The 21,626-nt window shown below is 40.4% G+C and overlaps 1 protein-coding gene across 1 annotated transcript in view; it reads right to left on the bottom strand.

Moving 5' to 3' along the window:
* Positions 1-17,177, bottom strand: part of Corin (corin, serine peptidase) — a 303,897-nt gene extending 286,720 nt beyond the window's left edge. The window contains exon 1 of the mRNA XM_023705996.1: positions 16,689-17,177. Coding sequence (XP_023561764.1) covers positions 16,689-16,757 — 69 coding nt within the window. The 5' untranslated portion in view covers positions 16,758-17,177. The remainder of the gene's footprint in view (positions 1-16,688) is intronic.
* Between the last annotated feature and the right edge of the window lie 4,449 nt (positions 17,178-21,626).

Consider the following 21,626-nt stretch of genomic DNA (forward strand, 5'->3'; position numbering starts at 1 on the left):
TTCTTTCTAGGGTCTACAATCTTTGAATCCAGAAAAAGCACATTTTATTTTCCTCCTAGCTTTATGGCCTGTGAGTTTGTGAAGCGGCACACCCTGCTTCAGAGGCTCTTCTGTCCATTCACCCAGGCTGTGGTCACTATCCACACTGAAATATGTCCCTACTCCTGTCTGTAGAGGAGGTAAGTGATCAGATCTCTGTTCTGCGGTGGACGTAGCAGCAGGGTTTGAGTTCAAGTGGATCATTGTACTCAATATTGTACTTAATCTCTGTAAAAGCAAAAAACAATAAAAAATAAAACATACGCATACTGAAAAATTCTTAGTCTCATGAGCAAGCCTGGACACCAAATTTATATTATAAGGAAATTTTAAAATTCCCAGGCTATGAAATGTATAGAAAATAGATTTTAGCCTCATGGTTCCTCTCAGGTACCTGTTAGAAGCAACTCAAAAACAGTCTGCATCTTCTTCGGACATCTCTTCCCACATACAAAAAAAAAAAAAAAAAAAAAAAAGATTTCACAGTAAAAAATTAAAAACACATGAAAAAGTGAGCTGTCACAGCATGTTAAGAGAGGGAGAGAGAGAAGGGCCAAGAAAATACAGTAGGCCCTGTCTGGATGGAACACACAATCCACCAGGGGAGAAAGATGCAAAACAGCAACACAAATATTTATCAAACTACAATAGTGATAAATGCTACAGAGGGTAGATAGAGGGTAAATAATTTGTGTGAATGTGAATATGAATTTACCAAACTGACCAAATTTACCTGTTCTTTATAAATTATGTTCAATTTAGCTACAATAGGAAGAAATCTAATATTAAAAATGCTACAGTGACAAGGAATATCAACAAATATTTATCAGCACTTACAAATGAATTTTAGAATTATTATGTTAGCCATAGGCAAATGACCAGCCTTCCCAGCTTCTTTCCACTGGTAATTTTAATGTTTTTAATACATTAATATAAATTGATGATATAAAGTACACTGAATGTTTTGACATTTATAATTAAAGAGTCCAGGGTATCAAGAATTATACATTTCTTAGTATTTAAAAGTATTAATGGGGCTGGGAATACAGTTCAGTGGTATAAGCACCTGCCTGGCAAGCACAAGATCCTAAGTTTTATCCCTAGTACCACAAAAAAAAAAAAAAAGAAAAAGAAAAAGAAAAATTGCTCTAAGTATATACAGTAGTTCCCGTTATCACAAATGAGAAAACATTTTTTCTAGTTATAATATGGTGTTTTTCAAAATATATGCAACATCTTTCAATCACCTAAAGTTTCTTTTCTGTGCTAAAATTGTATGTACTTTGAGACAAAAACAGACAAATAAATAGTAAGTTTTTGTGATAAATTTTTTTTAAATGTCTGGTACTCAGTTATGAAAAAGCAAATGTTCAAATCCAAATTAAAGCAGACTAATTTTTTTCTTTTAATGTTTAATATTTGGCTAAACTTGATGTATCAACTTTTAAACTTTCCAAAGAAAACAAATACTTGTTCATACTTACAATTCTGAATAAAATCATAAACAGTCTTGTTTTGGATTTCAAAAATTAAATTGTCTGTTAGTAGTATACTAAATTATTCACTATCAAAAAATCTTCCATGACTAGGCCATAGTATAGAGGCACAAATAAATGTTTTTTATTATTAAATTATAAAATTTAACTTTTTCCTTTATTAAAAAATTAAAATGCTTATACACTTATAGAAAAGATGAGAGTACAAGTAGAAGAACTTCTTATCTTAACCATTTAATACTAGGTTGCCAATCAGACAGCCCATCCTTCTGTAATATATTACTGGATATTTCTACAAATAAGGATATTTTCTCCTACATAACTAAAATATGCTTCCCTAAAAAATAAAAAAAAATAAAAAAATTCATTGGGCCATCCAAATAGCTCAGCAGATTAAAGGGCCTGCTGTGCGGGCCCCACCCCACATCGTGCTGAGACAGCAATTGAGATTGGGCGTGGTGGTGCAGGCCTGTAATCCCAGCTCTTGGGAGGCTGTAAACAAGTGGATCACTATAAGTCCGATCTAGTGGTGAGACCCTGAACACCCTGTAAATACAATAAATAAATAAATAAATAAATAAATAAATAAATATTTAAAATGTGGCCATTAAAATTAGGAAATTGCATAGCTCATTGTTATGTTTAATTTCTCAGACCTTATTCTATTTTTCCCAGTAGTCCCAATAATATTCCATATAGTAAATGAACTAATTGAGAATCACGTATTACACTTATGTCTTTCGTCTTCAGTCTTTCCTGTATTCCATAACTTTGACACTTGCAATGATTGACTGATTGTGTCAATTTGAGAAGTACAGAAGTCTAAGTTGGCCAGCAACTCTACACCCTAGGATGTGGAGGACGCGCCCTACCTCACTGCCAGGATGGTATAAAAGAGAAATGCGGAAGGCTAGACTGGCTTCTGATCTTTGGAGATGTTTTGGCCTTCACCTTCAGCTCGGACATATCTCCTGGCTTCTAGAGCAGACCCTTCAGCTTCTGCCTTGGATCCTTCAGCTTTGTAGCACAGACTCTTCAGCCATCTGTGACAGACCCATAGCCCTCCTGATAAAGACTTGGATGGAGCAGTGCAGTGAGCTCCATACCTTTCACTGAAACCTTCAGCCTCGAGTGTGCAGACGCCCTCTGCACGCTTCCTCCTCCAACTCTGGCTGATCATCATATGCCTGTCTTGTAATTTATTATGCATTTTTATATCTTGGGTATCTGCTTCTCTAGTAAAACACTGACTGATACATTTTTGTAAATAACTGATCAGTCCATAGAATATCTGCTGTGGATTAGGATTAAAATCAAGCATCTTCAACATAAATATCACAAAGTGATAATACATTTTTTGCATTACATCCTATAAATCTGTCCTTTTATTGTGGATAAGCATAGCAATTACATGACAGAAGTGATGTGCACCAAGCCTTCCATATAAAAAGTGTCATTAACAAGTATTTTGTGACAAGGTGTTTGAAACTTCTAAAATATCCTTTCCCTTCAAAAGCTCCATTTATTCCTCTACTGACATAGGTATGAATTCTTAGTTTCTGATTGTATTCCATGCTTTATAAATCTCTAAATCCCACAACTGAGATGCTTACCTTAGCTTCCATGTGCTTAGTAGGAGCTGGCATCTCTGTCACCTTGACACGCCCTTCTTATTCTCTGACTGTTTCCTTCATTTCCAAAATGAGGTGTTTTAAACTCAGCCTGTACTTGCTGTGCAATCAGCCATTTCTCTAAGGAGCTTAGGGGTTTTGTGGAAAAAACTAAGACCTGGGTATTCACAGGAAATTGCTCTTGGGGTGTCACTATTCCCCTGTATCTCAGTAGATAGAGCTAGATGGAAAAATGTATGTATATGTTGCGTGTACTCACATACACACATATTGGATATATATTTCTGTATCTATCTTTACATACTGAAAGCCACATATTTTCTTGTCTGTCAATTCTAGTCTCATAACACAGGTTCTAGATCTAGAGTTCATTTTGATAATAATGAAGATTAAACCCAAGTCCCTTGCACTGAGTTTCAACCCCAGCCTTACTTTTATATATTATTTTGAGATAGGGCTTTAATAAGTTGCTACGTGGCCCTGGTTGGGCTTCACCTTTAGATCTCCTCCTTCAATCTCTTGGAGGCATGCTTCTTGATGCCCTGCTGATATTTTTAACTTCTTTTCCACTTAGAAGAAATACACCTTGTTGATGGCATGTTTAATGACTTGATGAGTCCCCCAGTCTGTAGTAATTTGTCTCCCTTCAGCCTCACTTCACAGAGGTTTGCTATACTCACCTGGTCCAAGTCCCACATGCTGGGGGCTCCCCCATGCAGACCCTTGCTTCATGTTACTCAGACTCTGATGCCCACTTAGATGAACAGCCTCATCACCTTCCATCAGCTGGGGCACCCACATGCCTGGCTGCCACCCCTCCTCGTCTCATCTTCTATCCTCCCTGCACCTTGATGCTCACCCTTCCTCCACCCACCAAACACTCAGAACTGGCTTGTTCACGGAGCAGGAATGAATAGGCAAACCCAAAGAAAGTTTCCAAATTTATGAAAGGCTATTAACACTACTGCCTTTTTACACTTTTCTCTCTTGAAACATACATAATAGAGGAACATGACTCCCAGGTCTGGATCCTGCAGCTTTCTCTTTTGGTTAGTAATGTGTGTCTATGTATTCGTTTAATGTTTTTGCTGCAGCAACTGAAACCATTACAGAGGCTCTGCTTTCGGACTTCTAGCAGAGTCAACCTTTATTTTCAGAAAGTTGTGAAAAAGGAGAACAGGTCAAACTGGATGTATTCAAGACCCTCCATAGCTAATTGAAGCCTCTGGTAATTTTCCAATTGACAGTTTTTCCTGCTTTTCCAACTGCAATGCCTTTGCCATCTTGCCAAGTATGTATCGTATACTAAGGTGGTGACTTTTGCTGTGTCAGTGTGACAGTAAAAAGAGCACGAATTTCTTGTTCCTTCACAATTTTGTAGGTAGAAGATTTAATCTTAGCAACAGCATGTAATTTGCTTTATTTTCTATAAAATCAGAAACATTTATTGATTCATCCAGAGGTAGTATCATGTGGCTTCTCTCTGGTGCATCTGAATGGCCAGAATTGTTACTTGCTTTGAGGACCCATTGCTTAATGAAAATAAAGGCTGCCTGGTCATAAGCACTGTGACAGTCAATCCAACAGCAAAGACAGCTGCTAAGAGAATAGGCAAGAAGCTGGTGCAATGTGTCCATCCTGGAAAAAGAGGTGATTCTCATCATTATTGGCTTTGTCTAAGCTTTCCCAAAAAAACTCATGGTGCTGAAGAACAGGTTGGATGATGAGTGTTCGTCATTTGATTGCATCACCGGAGGACACAGGTGCCACCTGGATATGCCATGGACCACGGAGTGTGGCCTTGGGGACTATGCCAGGTCTCCAGACCCTTGCTTTCTGGTGCTTTCCCTTTTTCTCTCCTTCCTGGCTGACAGAAAGTGAACAGCTTTCCTCTGTCATACCCTTCCCCCATGGCACTTCTAGCTGGTTGACAGCTGGCCATGGCTGAAAAGCTCTGAAGTCACCAGACATCAATCTTTCCTTCTTTAAGCTATTTTTCTCCTGTATTTGTTCATAGCAATAAAAAACTGACTAACACTCATCCCAAACATCATGAGGCTTCATCTCACTACACAACTTAAAATTTATCAATTGTTTATCTTTGGAGTTTTTACTTAATATCTTTGGGCCTCAGTTGCTTCCAGGAAAAGTAAAATCATGGGTAAGGGAGAACTATGATGTACCTATTTCTGGTCCTTACTGCACTAAGGAGAGAAAAGACAGTTTGGAAGATTTTTTTAAAAAAGTTTTTCCTTTGTCTTTGAGAAACATAAGAGACAGGACAACACTTACTTAAAGAAAATCTCTTTTAAAAATTACCCCTGGGGCACTCCCGGCTCCTAGCTTGATCCAGGCCTATTGAGGGTCTGACCCCCAACACCACCCTCCGCCTCTCCCCTTCCTGTTCCCCACCCTCAGGCCACACACCTGGGTAAATGCTCAGTTCTGACCTTCCCCCAGGTGAGATGCCTCCAGAGAACCCAGGCTATGTGACAGCCTTCAGCTTCCCTTGAATTTGTCTGCTTTGGGGATTGAATAAGTAACTGTGCTGCTTGGCAGAGGGTCACCATATTAAGGATTGGAAAACATCCACCAAGAAAGCAGCAAACAGGACAGGCCATGTGGATGCTGCCATCTACGCAGCCCTCCTGAGGTAAGCTCTGCTCTTACTGACTGGGAGCCCTAAATGCCTTAGAAGTTCCTGACTGATAGGAGGGACGAGGGTTCCTTTTATCTTCATGAGGAGATCCTCAATTTCTGATGGGCATCTTAAAGAGCTCCAGGAAGGGGGCAATTGCCAGAAACACCAAACATTATTAGAAGCCTGCAGTTTTCAGCCCTAGATTACAGAAAAGGGGCTGGGAAATGAATTAATAATCAATCATGCTGAGATGTGCAAGCCTCCATGAAAACCCCTCAGTGCCGGGATGTGGAAAGTATCGAGTCAATCAGCATGACCTCATGCAGGAATGGTGTACCACCAACTCCACCAAGACAGAAGCTCCAATACTCAGCAGGTTTTGAACCTGGTCTGGGTACCTGCTTAAATGAATGTTCATTTGTTCTTTATCACAAACCAGTTAATGTAAGTAAAATGCCTCCCTGAATTCTGTGAGCTAGCCTAGCAAATTATCAGACCTAAGAGAGGATAGGAAAAAACCATGATTTACAGCTAGCCAGCCAGAAGTACAGGTGACCCAAGACCTGCAGCTGGCATCTGACGGGGACTCAGTCTGGTTGGACAGAAGCCTTTTACTTGTGGGATCTGATAGTAACTATAAGTAAACAGTAAACTCCAAGATTGAACTGGATTGCTGGACATTTAGTTTGTATCAGGAAGTTGGAGAAGTGGTGTTGGAAAGACACCATGAATCTAGTGTCAGGAGGAAGAGCACTGTAGAGTGCTCCTCAACTGCCAGAAGAGGGAGGGGAAGAGTAAAGCAAGATGAATCTATGTCCTGCTCAGTTTCTACTTCCATATTAAAATTATAGCTTTCAGATGTAGTATAATGGTCTTTGATTGCCTTTAGAGACACCTAGAGGATTACTAAAACACACTTTTGGATATGTCTGGAGCTCCACTTCTGATTTTTCTTCAGTTGGATAAAATTATTTTTAAAGGACCACAAGGAAATGTGAAGTGAAATAGTGTAGCTTTGATTTTGAAGCCACACTATAGAAGGGTGGCATCTTGCTCACAGAATGAGCTTCTGAAATAGGCATTACAAATGTGAAAATCATGTACTGTCAAAATAATCCTTAAAAATCCTTACAAAAGTGTCACAGTGGAGACCAATATAGGTGCCATCAATACATCCCACATGGTTAGTTTCCCAGCGTTGGCACAAATATCCACTGAAAACCAGATTAAGTGGCTCAAAGTAAGAGAACAAAAAGGTGGAGATCTTTAAACACAGAACAACAGATAGGCATAAGATGGATAAGTAGTCAGTGTTCTGAAAGTGAGGCAGATGGCGGTCCCTCATCCTGAGCTCTCACGGCAGGGTACAGCGTGGAAGGCCCTAGCACAATAATGCATACTGCTGATGCAATTCTCTCTTCCCTAGACTACGGTTATGAGGTTTATTGATTAGTTATAACAAACCTAAACTTCACAAATGTAGGAATCTTTGTTTTGTTCCCTGTTGAAATCCCAAGGGCCTAGAGCCATAAATATTTGTTGAATGAATGGATGAAACTATTCCTCTTTCTGTCCAGACTGTGCAGCTGAACTCTTCAAAGTGAAGGTTATTTAGGTCTAGCACAAGGGTTTCACCTCTTGGATAGTTGTGCTGCCCTCACCAGAAAAGTTTGATTGAATATTCATAAAGAGGTTTTTCAATACTCAAGGGGTCTACAAAGCCCCTAATTAATATTTCCTGATACTGTTAACCTTTAATAAGCTGCTGTGGCACTTCAGCAGAATGTCACTCTCCTGGCTGCAGAGAGACCTACCTGCATTTCAATGAAACCTGCAGGACTTTTCTTTAAAACTCTCCCTTTGCTGGAAACAGAAAGCATCCCTCAAATACCACCAACCAAAGGGGCAGCAGGGCCCTGGGCCAGCCAAGTAAGCACGAAGAGACGCACCAGACGGTCTTGCAACTCTTCCCTGTATTTTGTGCCTGCCTCCCCAGGCAGCTTGGTGGCTCATCAGCCCTTGTCCACATATGTCATTTTGGGCCTCTTCCAGAGTTCCAGCCCCAATATAGAATGGCAAGATGAATCACCTGAAGGCCCTCCTAGATCCCCAGCCAGCCCAATCAAGTACTGACATGCATTTGTCATCTCCAGCTCTGATGGTTTGGACATGTACACATGCACCGCAGGAGCATTTCAAACAGCTGCTGCAAGATGAACTGATGGGAGCCATCACCAGCAGTCTGAGAGGCAAACATAATTTATAGGCACTGGACAGCTTTCCACAGAGCTCAAACATGAGCACATGCCACTGTAGAGTGCTCAAGAGTGAGGCAAACAGAGCAGCAATGCTCCAGGATCTCTCTCTCTCTCTCTCTCTCTCTCTCTCTCTCTCTCTCTCTCTCTCTTTCTCTCTCTCTGGATCTTTTTGAGTAAACAGAAAAGGTAGAGAGATTGGAGACAAGGCTGGGGATAAGAAACAGCCTGGAGCGAGACACTGACTCAGCAATCCATAGGTAAACCACCACACAGCAGGGTACAGTCTTAGTTACTTTTCATTGCTGGGACAAAATATCCAACACCCATAAGTTAAAGGAAAACATGTTTGTTTTGGTTCATAGCTTGTAGAGGTTTCAGTGCATAGTTGAGTGGTTCCAAGGCAGGGTAGCCTGACAGAGGATGATGGCAGAAGAGAATGAGCTCATGGCATGACTGCCAGGCAGGAAGCAGAAAATGAACAAGGGAGGAGAAAGAATATATAGCCTTCCTGTCCACCCCCACAGTGACCCACCTCTTCCCACCAAGCCTTACCTCCAAACACCACACCCAACTATCAACTCATCAATGGACTAATCCACTGATAAACATCACTCATCCATGATCTAGGTACTCCCCAAAAGCCCACCTGCAAGCACATGAAGGCTCACATTAGCAGAACATGGTCTCCCAAACTGTATAGGGATTGCCTTTCTGTAAGACTAATAAATACTACAAACTGCATGTGCTCTGCAAACAACAAACTCTTAGAAAGTAAGAAGTTCAGGCAAGGAAAAGATGAGATCATCCTGGATTGGGGTGAGTCCTAGATCCAATGCAACTGGTAGTCTTGTAACATGGGGAGGAAACTCAGAGTCACACAGGAAAGAAGCCCATGTGGTGGTGAACCAGAGACAGAATGGACGTCTCCAAGCCAGGGAACACCTAGGACTGCTGACAACCACAGAAACAGGGAAGAGAGGAGGAAGGAATTTCCCCTCCAGTTTTCAAGGAAGCAAGACCTACCAACACCTTGATTTTTAATATATATCCTTCAAACCAATGAACAAATAAACTTCTGTTGTTATAAGCCACCCAATTTATGACAAGTTGCTACCAGCAACCATAGGAAACTAATACAACATGCACTTATCTTAGTGAATTCTGAATATTTCTCTATGATTCATTCAGAAATAGATAGCAACAACATATCAGGCATCTCTTCTGCAATGAAGATAAATGAAAAATTCTCTGCTTTTTATCAGCTTATGTTCTGGAACAGGAGAGAAAATACAGTCAAAATAAAGTATAATACTATACATAGGTCCTCAAATGGGGAGGAGTTCAAGAGGAATCCTAAAGAGGTGGAGCATTAATTCTTAAATCTGAGTAAGTTGAGTGCTCCCATTAGACTTTGCTCCTAACATTGACTCAGGATTCTAGAACTTTCATTCTTTAAAAAAAGGTACAATGTGTAAGGATATATATAGGAAAGAAGAGCCTCATTCCATTATATTGGTCTCTTCTTTAAAATCTAGAAACTCATTAGTCTTAAAGCTCATTGGGAAGAGAGAAAAACAACACATAAGCAAGTTCTATCAAAGCTAAAAGAGATCCTACACCTAATACACACTTTGTTGGTTGATTTATTAAAGAATCTAGCCATTTACTAGTCAACAAAAGCCACAACAGTGAAAAAGATCTCCACGAAGCAGGAATGGTTCTGCCATGCAAAGACACATACTCCTTAGGAGAACAGGAAGCGGAGAGGGAGACGCTGGGATAGCAGCACTTTTAATTACCCTAGAGTCTCATTAAAGAGTAAAAAGGATCTGCCATCCATGCTGACAATAGAGTAACCCTGGGCACTTGAAATGTGCCTAGTGAGGCTGAAGAATGGAATTTTTCATTTCACTGAATTTTGATTAGTTAAATAACCCCATGCCACTAGCCACTACTCTATTGCATAGCATAGTTCTGGAACCACAGAACTCTAGCTGCGAGTTTCCTGTCTAGTCTGAGATGGGAAAAGATACTCAAATAACAGGTCAGGGACTGTGAGAATTTACATTAATTGTGTCAACTTCATTGGCTTAAAGAAATGCCCTGGAAATCAGAAAGCACACTTCTGGGTGTGCCTGGGTTGGTCGTGCACCCATGTGGTACCTGGCCTTTTGTCTCTGGCACTGTTCTGTTGCTCAGCTTCCCAGCCTGCACCAACTAAGCAGCTTTGCTCCACCTTGGAAGTCTCTGCCTCGGAACCAGCCAACCCCAAAATGAATCCCTTGGAACCATGACCCAAGGTAACCCTCTCCTGCCTTCAAGCCATCAGTTTTAGGCATTGTGTCTGAGCAACAGAAAAGCATACTAACGGAGGAACCAAACAGCCAAAGCCATTTGAGCAAGAGAAAGACAAAGGTTTCACCCTTTTTGATTTCAAATTATGTACAGTAATCAATCCAATCTCCTGCTGGCATACAAATACATATACTGGCCAATGGAACAGGGAAGACAGCCTAGCGAAATATCTGCATACCTAGTCATCTACTCTTTAACAAAGGTGCCAAGAATAAACAATATAGAAAAAAGTCTCTTCTACAAATGGCATTGGGAAAACTGGATATCCACATGCATAGAATAAATTGGTCCTTTATCCCACACCATACACAAAAATCAAGTAAAAGTTGGCTAAAGACTTAACTATAAAATCTGAAACCATAAAATTCCTAAAAGAAAATATAGAAAAATATCTTGCTGGCACTGGAAGTTGCTATAATTTCTTGGATGTGACACCAAAACATAAACAACAGAAAAAAGTAGTGAACCACTGGAATATGTAGAGCTAACAAACTTCTGCACAAAGGAAACATCAACAAAAAGTCAACTGCAGAATGGGAGGAACTATTTGCAAACTGTATATATTACAGAATCAATATCTGAAATCTATAAGGAACTCTTCCAATTCAATAGCAAAAATGAAAAATTACTTTTACTTTTAAAAGTAAATTGAAGACCTAGATAGATGTTTCTGCAATAAATCATGCAAAGGCCTAGCTCCTTTTTTTTTTTTTTTTTCAATTTCCCCAAATTTTTTATTGTCTCTGTTGGAAGGATGACAGGGATTGTGAGGAACACAAATGAACTTACAGAGTCACGTCTGATATGGCAATGATATTTGCTAAAGATAACCTTGATCTCAAGTACTTTTTTAATGTGGGCACTTTTAATTTTACATTTTACTATTTAAAAAGCATTATACTTCAAAATGTATACCTGTTCTGACATTTGGCAAGAAGGAAACTATGGTTCAACCTGAAAGAATCAGCATGAGGAGTTGAGCAATGGAGACTGAAATGTTTATGAATTAAAGCAAGACAAGTTTTGTGTGTCTTCCTCTCACAGACTCACATACACTTATATAACACACACACATACACACACACATACACACACACCATGTGTAAGCATTTTTAGTACAAAATATTCCCTGCATCCAGACATTTATCTTTAGGATAATCACAACACATTCAATCAGTGCTTTTTGGTCCTAGCAATAGCTTTAATTCTAAGATGCCATCATAGTGAACAAACTTAACTTTTGTGCTAAATTATATTCAATTTTTATGTACTTTTGCTTATAACTATAAATATTTCATACCAAACTGATGACAAACACTATTTTTGTTGAAAAGGTCTTGCACTTAAAAGAAAAAGCTGTAAAACCCAAGGCACTAGGCCACAACCAGTACCAGATTTTATGAAAACAGAGGAAAAAATAAGATCTCGTTTCAAAACACAGCATACTTGAACTAATCAATCTGAAAATAGTACTGTAACTCAAAATCTTTAAGATAGGAAATAAAAGTACATATATGTATATCTTTTAAAATTTTTTCATAATTGAAATTTCTCTTTATATTTACAAAAATGAAATTAAGAAACAGTGACAACAGCAGGATTCCTGGTTTTTTTTTTTTTTTCTTTGAGTAACTAATGCCAATAACCTGAACAGAAATTTTCAAATTTTTCTTTTGGTATAATTATGTTCTTGAATTAAAGTTATGTGTGGAACATTAATAAAATATCTCCTCAATTTCAAAATTATGTTAATAAAAAGCAACTTTAATGTAAGTCATGTTTCTTGAAATCACTTCTGTATCTAAATAAAACGTACTGCTATTTTGAAGAACATTCCTTTATTAATATCAATGTGAGGCCCTAGACAGTGCCTGGATATACCAAGCAAAAACTTGAAGTTCAACACTTTTTAACCTGACTTATAGAAATATTTAAGAAAGCAATTAACCCCTCTTCACATGACAGTAAGTAAACAAATACGAGCAATTTAGGCAGGAAAGCTGTTCATGGGTCTCATAACTAAAAAGAGGGGAGTTCTACACAAGGTAGCATTCTGCTTTCATGTGAAAATAACAGAGCTAGCATGAAACAAGAACAGTAGAGACCAAATAATTTACAAAAATAGAAGCCAAAGGGCCGGGGAGATGGCTCAGTGGAATAAGCACATCCCTGGCAAGCGCAAGGACCTGAATTCAATCCCCGGTTCCGCAAAAAAAAAAAAAAAAAAAAAAAAAAATAGAAGCCAGATTGGTATTTTTCATCAAGTATATGCTTATCTTAAAATCTTTGCTCCTGAAGTACATTTGGCAACCACAGTGATTAGCAGTTAATTGCTTTGACAGCCCAGCTCTTCAGGCCTGTGGAAGTTGGTCAACATCATCATCACTTAAATGCAAATTAAAACCAAAATGAAATATTAGCTCACAACCATTAAGATGGCTGTTACAAAAAAAAATAAATAAATAAACAACTTTAGATATGGAGAAAGGAAACTCCAATATACTGTTGGTAGGAACCTAAATTAGCATATCCATTGTGGAAAACAACAAGGAAGGTCCTCAAAAAATTAAACCGAGGAACCCTAGTTTTAGATATAAGTTAAAGCAAGGGTCTTCTTTCTTTGCAGTATTCTATGCAATAGCTACAACACAGAAGCCATCTGAATGTTCATTGGTAGATAAATGGGTAAAGAAAACGTGGTATACAGATGGAATAGAATACTATTCAGTCTCCTGGAAGAAAAAGGAAATCATGCCACGTGCAAGAAGATTGATGAAGCCGGGGCACATTATCCTAAATAAAGTAAGCCAGACACAGGACAAATACTGTATGACCACACTGTCACTGAAGCATCTTAAGAGTTAATATCAGAGAAATAGAGATTATAATAGTGATTTATGGGAGCAGGAGAGTGGGAAAATGGGAAGGTATTGGGAAAAGACCACAAAATTCCAATAATACAAGACAAATAATTTCTAGCCATCTACACTTTATTATTAACAATATCATATTACATACTTAAAATTTTGCTAAGCTATCTTATGATATGCTTTTATAATGAAATAATAATAATAAATAAGCAGAAAGAACCTTATAGAGGTGATAGATGCACAGACTGTGCTGATAGCTTCACAGACATATGTTTATTGCAAATTCATCAATTTGGTATATTAAATACGTGCAGCTCTTTGTATGACGGTACCTCAGTAAGTGGTTTTAAGACTGAGCTAGCCAGGCATGAATAAGTGGTTTTAACAACAAAAAGATTAGAGAGTCTTCATAGAATGTAAAACTGTTGCACACACAATACTTCTAGTACAAATTTATTTCCTTTTTTTTTTTTTGGCAGAACCAGGGATTGAACTCAGGCCCTTGCACTTACCAGGGAAGTGCTTATTCTACTGAGCCATCTCCCCAGCCCTGCTTTATTTCCTTTATCTACACAGTGTTCCACTTTCTGATGGAAACTCAGGCATCACAATTATTCGGTTTACCTAGAGCCTGGCTTGTAAGGGGTAGAGCTAGGTGTCTAACACCAAAACCTATTCTCCTTTTCAATTGTTTCTACCAAGGCCGATCATTTATGGCATGTTTTACTCTTAGCATTTCTTCCACTTCCACCTTCCAAAAGTTTTCTTGGAAGGTGTCTCAGTTACTCTTCTCTGGTTACTGGGACAAAATGTCCAACACCCAAAATGAAGGAAAGAAAGGTTTATTTAGCTCACAGCTAGGGGAGGTTTAGTTCATATTCAATTGGCTCCAAGGCAGAGTGGCACATGGCAGACAGCAGCATTTCATGGCAGCGGCAAAGAGCAAAGAGCTAGCTAGCCTCTACCCACTTCCTTGTATTTGAATGCAGAATATTTGCCCCAGGGCACTCACACACATAATCCTGGCACTGGATCATGAATTAACCACAAACTAGAAGCTGCCCTATTACTGCATGAGGCTTTGGAGGGACACTTAGATACAAACCATAACAGAAAGGGACATAGAAATTAAGAAACAACCAAATTATTTGAGTGTATAGTACTGATCGTGTACGCTCAAGACAAGCATGCTTTGATCAACATATACTGTTCTATTTCTTCAAAATGTAATGCTGAGAACAGTTTCAGGACAGAGGAGGCATGAATGTATACTCACTGAGAAACTTATTAGGGAAAAGTGCAGTTCAAATACAGCTTTCTCAGAGTTAAAGACATCATTATACAGTAATACTTGTGTACCTATTTTTATAGCAATACAATTCATAACAGCTAAATCTTGGAAGAGCCTATCTGTCCATGGACAGATGAATGGCTAAAGAAAATGGGGTATTTATATGCAATGGGGTCCCACTTTACCATAAAGGAGGATACATAAGTCATATGTAGGGAAATGGATATAATGTGAGATAAATCTGACATACAGATTTAAATATAGCATGGCTTCTCTTACATGAGAATCCAAAGTATAAATAAATTATAGAGAAAAGTAAAAGATAGCCAACAGGGAATACTTACACTTTTTCCAAATGAGAATGGGACCAAGCAAGATATAGAGGGGGGAGGAGGGAGAAATGAAACCAAAAGAATGGCGATGTATTATGTACCTGTACCACAAGGGGTGTCATCACTGTGCACTGCAAACATGCACTAGTAAAGACTTTTAAATTAAGTAATACATATCTATTTCTCCCTTGGATATGCTTAGCTAAAACTTGATGGCATAGCTCCCGTGGACCTCAGGGAGCTCAGACTGCACCACTGGCACAGCCATTCAGAAACCCCAATGTTTCGGCATCTAATCTGACCTTTTGAAGCCTCAGGCATCTGGTTTGAGGATGTGATTTTGAGCACAATCTTACACAATCAAATCATTGTATTATTAAAAGCCTAATAATACAGATGGACACACTGGTCAGTGTTGGTTGGTAGTGGTGTCGCTGTGACCAGTGGGGTGTGGATAACATAGTTTCCTCTCATTTTCTTGAGGTTATGGCAAAACAAATTTAATTTTAATTTTAAATTCTACTAAAATGCGTTCTTGGGCAACAATCACCAATTAGCACCCCCTTCTCCGATAGAGGTATGGGGTAGCTTTGCTGCCTTGCTTCCATCAGAAAATTACTTCAAACTTTTAAAAACTGAAATTAAAAACTACAGACCACACATGTGCAAAGTTGTCGAAGCCTTGTCCAGGTGAGCCAGTCTCTGCAGCGCATCCGTTTCCCACAGAGGAACGCTGTACTTTATGATCTGCTAGGACAGCTTTTCAGAGAAGCTGGGACGCCGCCAGGCTGTCCCCCAGTAGGAAGCCTCATGAAATGAGGTCCACACCGCCATCCACCGGCCTCTAGCAGGTGTCACAGACAGCGGGAGACGCCACGGCGCGCGAAACTGGGCTCCTGGGGACCAGACCGACCCGGCACAGCCTCAGCCCAAGGCTCTGCGCTGAACGGCGCTGTCCTTACCGAGTGTAGCTGGGACCCTCGCGCAGCGAGCGGCTTCTGTGGCCCCAGTGCCTTAAGGAAAGACGGCTTCAACTCTGGTCCTGCGGCCTCGGGGCTGTGGGGACCGTCCTGTGGCGCCCTTCCTTTCCTTTTCCCCACCCGCAAGAGGGGCAGAGCTGTCCTTTCCCAAGACTGGACCGAGCGCGCCTAACCCAGCTGCACAGAAGCTGCGCTCCGGGCGCCGGCGGTGCCTGGACGGTACGGCCCGCCCGAGAGAAAGTTGGCACGCAGGAGTCCCGGGCGCCCAGGGCGCTGCGGTGGCCGGTCCTCTGCGCCCAGCTCAGGACGTCACCCCGCGAGAAGCTCAGCCCCGAGCCGCGCGCAGAGAGTGGCGGTGGGTGGCGCGGAGCCCCAGGCGCGCCTGCAGGAGCTCACGTCTGGGGCGGGCGAGGCGGTCCGGGCTGCGGGCTCCCGGAGCAGGGCGCAGAGGCCCGCGGGGCCACGGGGCAAGTCCCGACGGCCTCAGTTCCAGCCGCCCCGGCGCCCGCGCGCGCCCAGGTCCACTAGCTGCGGGCGGGGAGCCGAGCGGAGCGGGTGCGCACCCCGCAAGGGGGTGCTAGGCGCCCGGGTAGCGGAGCGGGACCTACAGACCCAGCAGCGCCGACTCTGAGGAACCCCTGCCCGGGACCCGGGACTCGCACCCCGGGCCGACGGCCAGGGAAGGAGGCGGTACAGGGAGGGCCGAGGGCGGGAAGGGGTGACCCTGAATTGGCCAGGACTCGGGAGCCCCGCAACCCGTCTGCTGGCGGGCGGAATGCTGATCGCGGCTCTTACCCGCTTCGGGGCAACGGCTGGGTGGTGGCGCTCTTCCGGAGCAAGGCCGGGGCACCGTTTCGTGAACATGTCTCGCCTAATCCTGCTCGCTGCTCTCTTGGTCGCTTTGCTCTCCTCTACGTGTCCCTTACCGATGCCTTTCTCTTCCGTCAGGAAGGAGCAAGTTGTACTTCAAGGACAGGAGCTTCATATTTTATCTGTTCGACAGACCCACCCGCGGACCACTCCCTCCCTCCCTCCTCTCACATCTTGGGCCCTCCCCAGAATAACCCTTGATGACAGAGCCCCCTTGGCCCCCCCTGCAAGGAAGTCACTCTGGGGAAGCAAGCTGAAAGCAAAGGGTCTGCTGAACGTCCCCCAGGTCCTACCCTCCCGGGGGCAGCAGAAAAGGGCAGGAAGGTTAAGGTTCAATCAGTGAAAGAGAACGGTGGAAAGAAGAGTTTCTTGTTTCCAAATTCTGCTTATCAGATCCTACATTTCCTTTTCGCCAGTGTAGACAAACAAAAAATCAAAATAACTGCAGATACTGAGAATTAAATTGTTTATTGGGGTTTTTTTGGTCTTTGTTTTTTATTTTACTTTAGAATTAAAGTTTTGAAAGCAAGCATTATTGCATTAGGCAAATGGATTTTTTTTTTTTCTAGATTTTGTAAAGAAACTTTATTTCCAAGACTACCTGTGTCTTTCCCAGGCTGCAAGGACAGAGTAGAGCCCAGCCTTGGACTATAGCCCTCCTTTGGGTTTTTCTGAAGTAAGGAGGCAGGAAGCACTGCCCGACCTTCACAGGCAGCCTTTTCCCACGGCAGCACAGGGACATCGCTGGAAATACCCGAGCTGCAAAGATAACTTTATCACTCGATATTCAGGACACTTGTTAAATGTTTGGGGAGGAAAGGAGTTCACTGAGGCTTTCTTAGAAATGATTTTTAAATCCAATTTCAGTCAAGATCTTAAAAGAAACATAAAAAAGTATTCATTAGGTTAGAGAACAAATCTCTCATTTAGAGGAGGTATGTACGGTCAACAAAGTACGCATAAGGCACCTGATCCTTGACTACTAAAAGTTACATGTTTGTGAAACAGGGGAGGAAATCAGTATTTTGTTTCTGAAAAGAGTTGCAATGTGGAAAATATTGCATTTGTCAATGGTTTTAAAACTGATTTCTTGTTTCTCTAACGTGGGACTCCGAATGCAGCATCTAGCAAGTTAGTAATAATTCAATAATTGAGATTATGTGCAGGCATCATATTCACATGCATTTGATTTTTACTTCCTACCAGTTGCTGTGAGGTAGGTGCATTTGTAATCTTTATGTCAGCGATCAGAAAGCAGACGAGGTATAAGAGGTGAAGCCATGTTGGTATGCTGGGCTGTATAAAGGGCTCAGGTCAACAACTTCTGACATTGCCAGTCCTGCGGATGACTCACTACTATTATGGACTACTGGACTATATTGCATTATTTTGCTAAATTCACCCACCTACAATATTTAAATGACAATGGAATACCCTTCTCTGATAAAACTAAACAAAAAAAGGGATACAAATGTATCTGTATATTCAAAATAGGATAGATATACAGCTATATTTTCTTAATGCAATGAATAAGAAGATTTGTTCTAATAGTGTTTGTGGACAGGATGTCATGTCTGCATCTTGTACAATGAATAACCACTGAGAAAAAAAAAATGCAGACAGTGTCAGAGAACCCAAGTCAGCAGCCCAACGTTATGTGGTGCTTTCCTGGAGACAGTGATTTCAGGATTCCATTCTTGCTGAGATACTGCCACACTCTCCCACCCCTGACCCAGGGTTTCCCATAGGAGAATCAAGCACTCAGCAGATTCGGCTGCCCTGATACCAGCAAGCACAGTCTTTTTGGGCCAGTCTGTGAAATGATCACTGACTGCATTCAGGCAGCAAGGCTTCTCCAGGCCTTCTGAAACCATGCATGAGCTTCTATTCCCTTTCCTTTCTTTTCCACCTTCTGCCCTCTGGTGGAGGTGGCTACAGAACTATGAAATTAAAGTAGCTAAATGAAGGATTTGAAATAACCAGTGTGGTTCCGTCTCCCTCCCTCTTCCATTACTGCCCAGTATTCCTCTGAGGACTAAAGCTGATGGCACTATAGTGCAAAGTATTCCTTATACTTCTTTGTCAAGAGTCCAACCAAGAGCACCAGAATGAATGCGTGAGGTAAGTGTTCATTGCCTGAGGGTAATGATACAAAAGGTGAAGGTAAAGGTGCATTTTTGATGAACTTTTATAATGCAAGGAATAAAAACATTAAATGGCTCAAAAAATATTCAAACTAATTTGAATATGAAATGTGTTCACCGTAATCTTTAATGGACTGTTTCAATTTAAAGTAAATTTTTTTTTTTTTTTTTTTTGTACCAGAAATCAAACTCAGGACCTCTCACTTTTTTTTAAATTTTGTTTTATTGAGAAAAAAATAACACTGAGACAGTTTCAAAGCTGATTAATAGGACAGTTTCAATAATTAATACACTGCACATAGTTATCTTTTCAGTGGTTAGCCATAGTACAAGAAGCAGAGAGGATATCATGTCCAAACACTATTACAACAAATCTTTCACGTTGAATTAAGCAAAAGTAGCTGTATATCTATCCCAACTATTCTGTATATACAAATAGAAAATGGTCCTTCCTTTGTATCCCCCTTTTTTTGTTTAGTCCTATCAGAGGTGGGTATTCTTTCGGTATCTAAATACTATAGGTGCTTGAATTCAGTAAAACAATCCAACACAGCCCAGGAGCCCACAATAGTAGTGGGTTATCCACAGAAGTTGTTGACTAGAGCCTTTCACAGCTCAGCATATTAATATGGCTTTATATATCTCGTTTTTATACTTTTCTTCGGGATGGTTAAGACTAAAATAAAGCAAGACCTCTATAACATGAAATGTAACTTTTATATCTGATAAGATCAGTCAAGTCCCCTCAGGTTTATCCTGTAACCCTGTACCACAGTTTGTACCCTGTACACAGATTCTTTGTCAGTGTCAGCCATGTGGATGAGTCATGGCCATTGCTTGACCAATTTGCTCTCTGTGAAAGCCTGAGAGAAAGTTTTCTCTCTGTGTGACTCTCCTTGAGGATCTCTCACTTGTGAGGCAGGCACTGTGCTACTGAACTATATCCCTGGCCCAGCCATTGCATTTTAAAAATAAATTACAAAAACATTTCTCCATTTTTGAAATCTTTATTGTCTAGTATTTAAAACATGTATCCAACTAGACACAAGGAGCATCAAAAGATGAAGTAAACATTTAATAATAAAAATGGTATTCCAATAAAAGACACATTACCAAGAACAGTGGGATAAGTGTGTTCAAAATGCGAGGGAGTATTTTGTATAGTTTGAGGTGAATAAATGACAATGGGTTTTACTGTAATACATTTTTTAAGTTATATTTTTATCATCTGTTGAGCAAATGTTTGTGGCAATTTCTGGCAAATAAAATATTCTGTACCACTTGTAATTTTTTGTTTTAATTCTAATTTGTGCTTTCTTTAAAATAAATAAATAAAATATTATGGCATATCCCATCTACCTTATTCACTAAATCTGGCACCATGCAGCTTCTGCCTCTTTTCCAAAGTTCAAAATGACCATGGAAGGTAAAACTGAATCAATTTAGGACATTGAAGCAGTCATGGCAGCTAAACTAATGACATTCATAAAAGAAGACCTCCAGAACTGCTTCAGAAGGTGTCGAGAATGATGGGACAAATGCAGCACACTTCATTCTGAGGGGGAGAGTGATAATACTTCCTATTGCAATAAATTTTTAAAATTTAACTGTTCACCATAGATTTTAATCACATCTCATAGATCATTTAAAAGAAAAACATTAAAGGGACTTATGGGGAAATGAATTTAAATATAACAAATATGCATCTGGAAAGAGCAGACTGGATGACAGACTGAAATAGATAAGCTACCCCAGAGCTTACTATGTGCTGTTCATTTCCCCTCTAGGATTTGCTAGCTGCAAATGAACAAAAAAATCTCCTCTCCTCATGGACCCCTCACTCTGATGGAATAAGTACATTACATCCATTATACAAATACATCTATGTCACTATGGAAAAATATAAATACATTGGGAATACTCTTAGGGGAAAAATGTAACATTTTTTGCTCAGATATGAAGATGCAAAGTTTGAAAATAAAAATTAAAGAGCAGAGTACAAAGCAGGCCAACTGGAAACCTATGTGTCATAGAGAACTTTATCTTAAAGAAGGAAAACAAATCCATACCTTTTCTAGCCTGATGATGCCTTTAATATATATAAGTATCTTATTGTAGTTATAGGGGGCTTGCCCCTTAGCTCAGTTCTTTAAGTGGCTGCTTCAACAAAGTAGTCAGGCTCAGGTTGCTGTGGTTCGATCCCCACAACTCAAGCCAACCAAACCTACCCTGAAGGCGCTCGGAGAAAAAAAAAATCCTTACCCCCTTATTGTAGTTATATTGTTTGCAGTACCCAATACTTCTGGCAAAGAAATATCCTAGTCCAATGTACCATAGCATCCACCTGAAAAAAGGCAAGGAGAATTGGCCCTATAGGAAATTTCAATACAATTTTATCACTCGGTATGCCTAGTGATACAGGGGGTCACAAACAGCAGCATGAATGCCTAAGTGCCTTACCTTTGGCTAGCATCCTGCCTAGTCTTCCAGGGACAGTACAACTAAACAACAGTGACCACATAAGCAAAATGTTAGAATCTTCAGATCATGAGATTTTTTGACTAGTGGATCAGATTGCAAGAGATGCCTTAAGAGTTATGACAGATGCCATGTTCCGGGAATGATATAGAGGAAATCAGAGTGCAATTCTTTTCTGAAATAAAAAAAGAATTCTCAGAACTCATAGCATCTGAAGTAAAGAAGCAACTACAGAAACATA

The sequence above is a fragment of the Octodon degus genome, unplaced genomic scaffold (assembly GCF_000260255.1).
Source record: "Octodon degus isolate 3935 unplaced genomic scaffold, OctDeg1.0 scaffold00235, whole genome shotgun sequence".
NCBI classification, from domain to species: Eukaryota; Metazoa; Chordata; class Mammalia; order Rodentia; family Octodontidae; genus Octodon; species Octodon degus.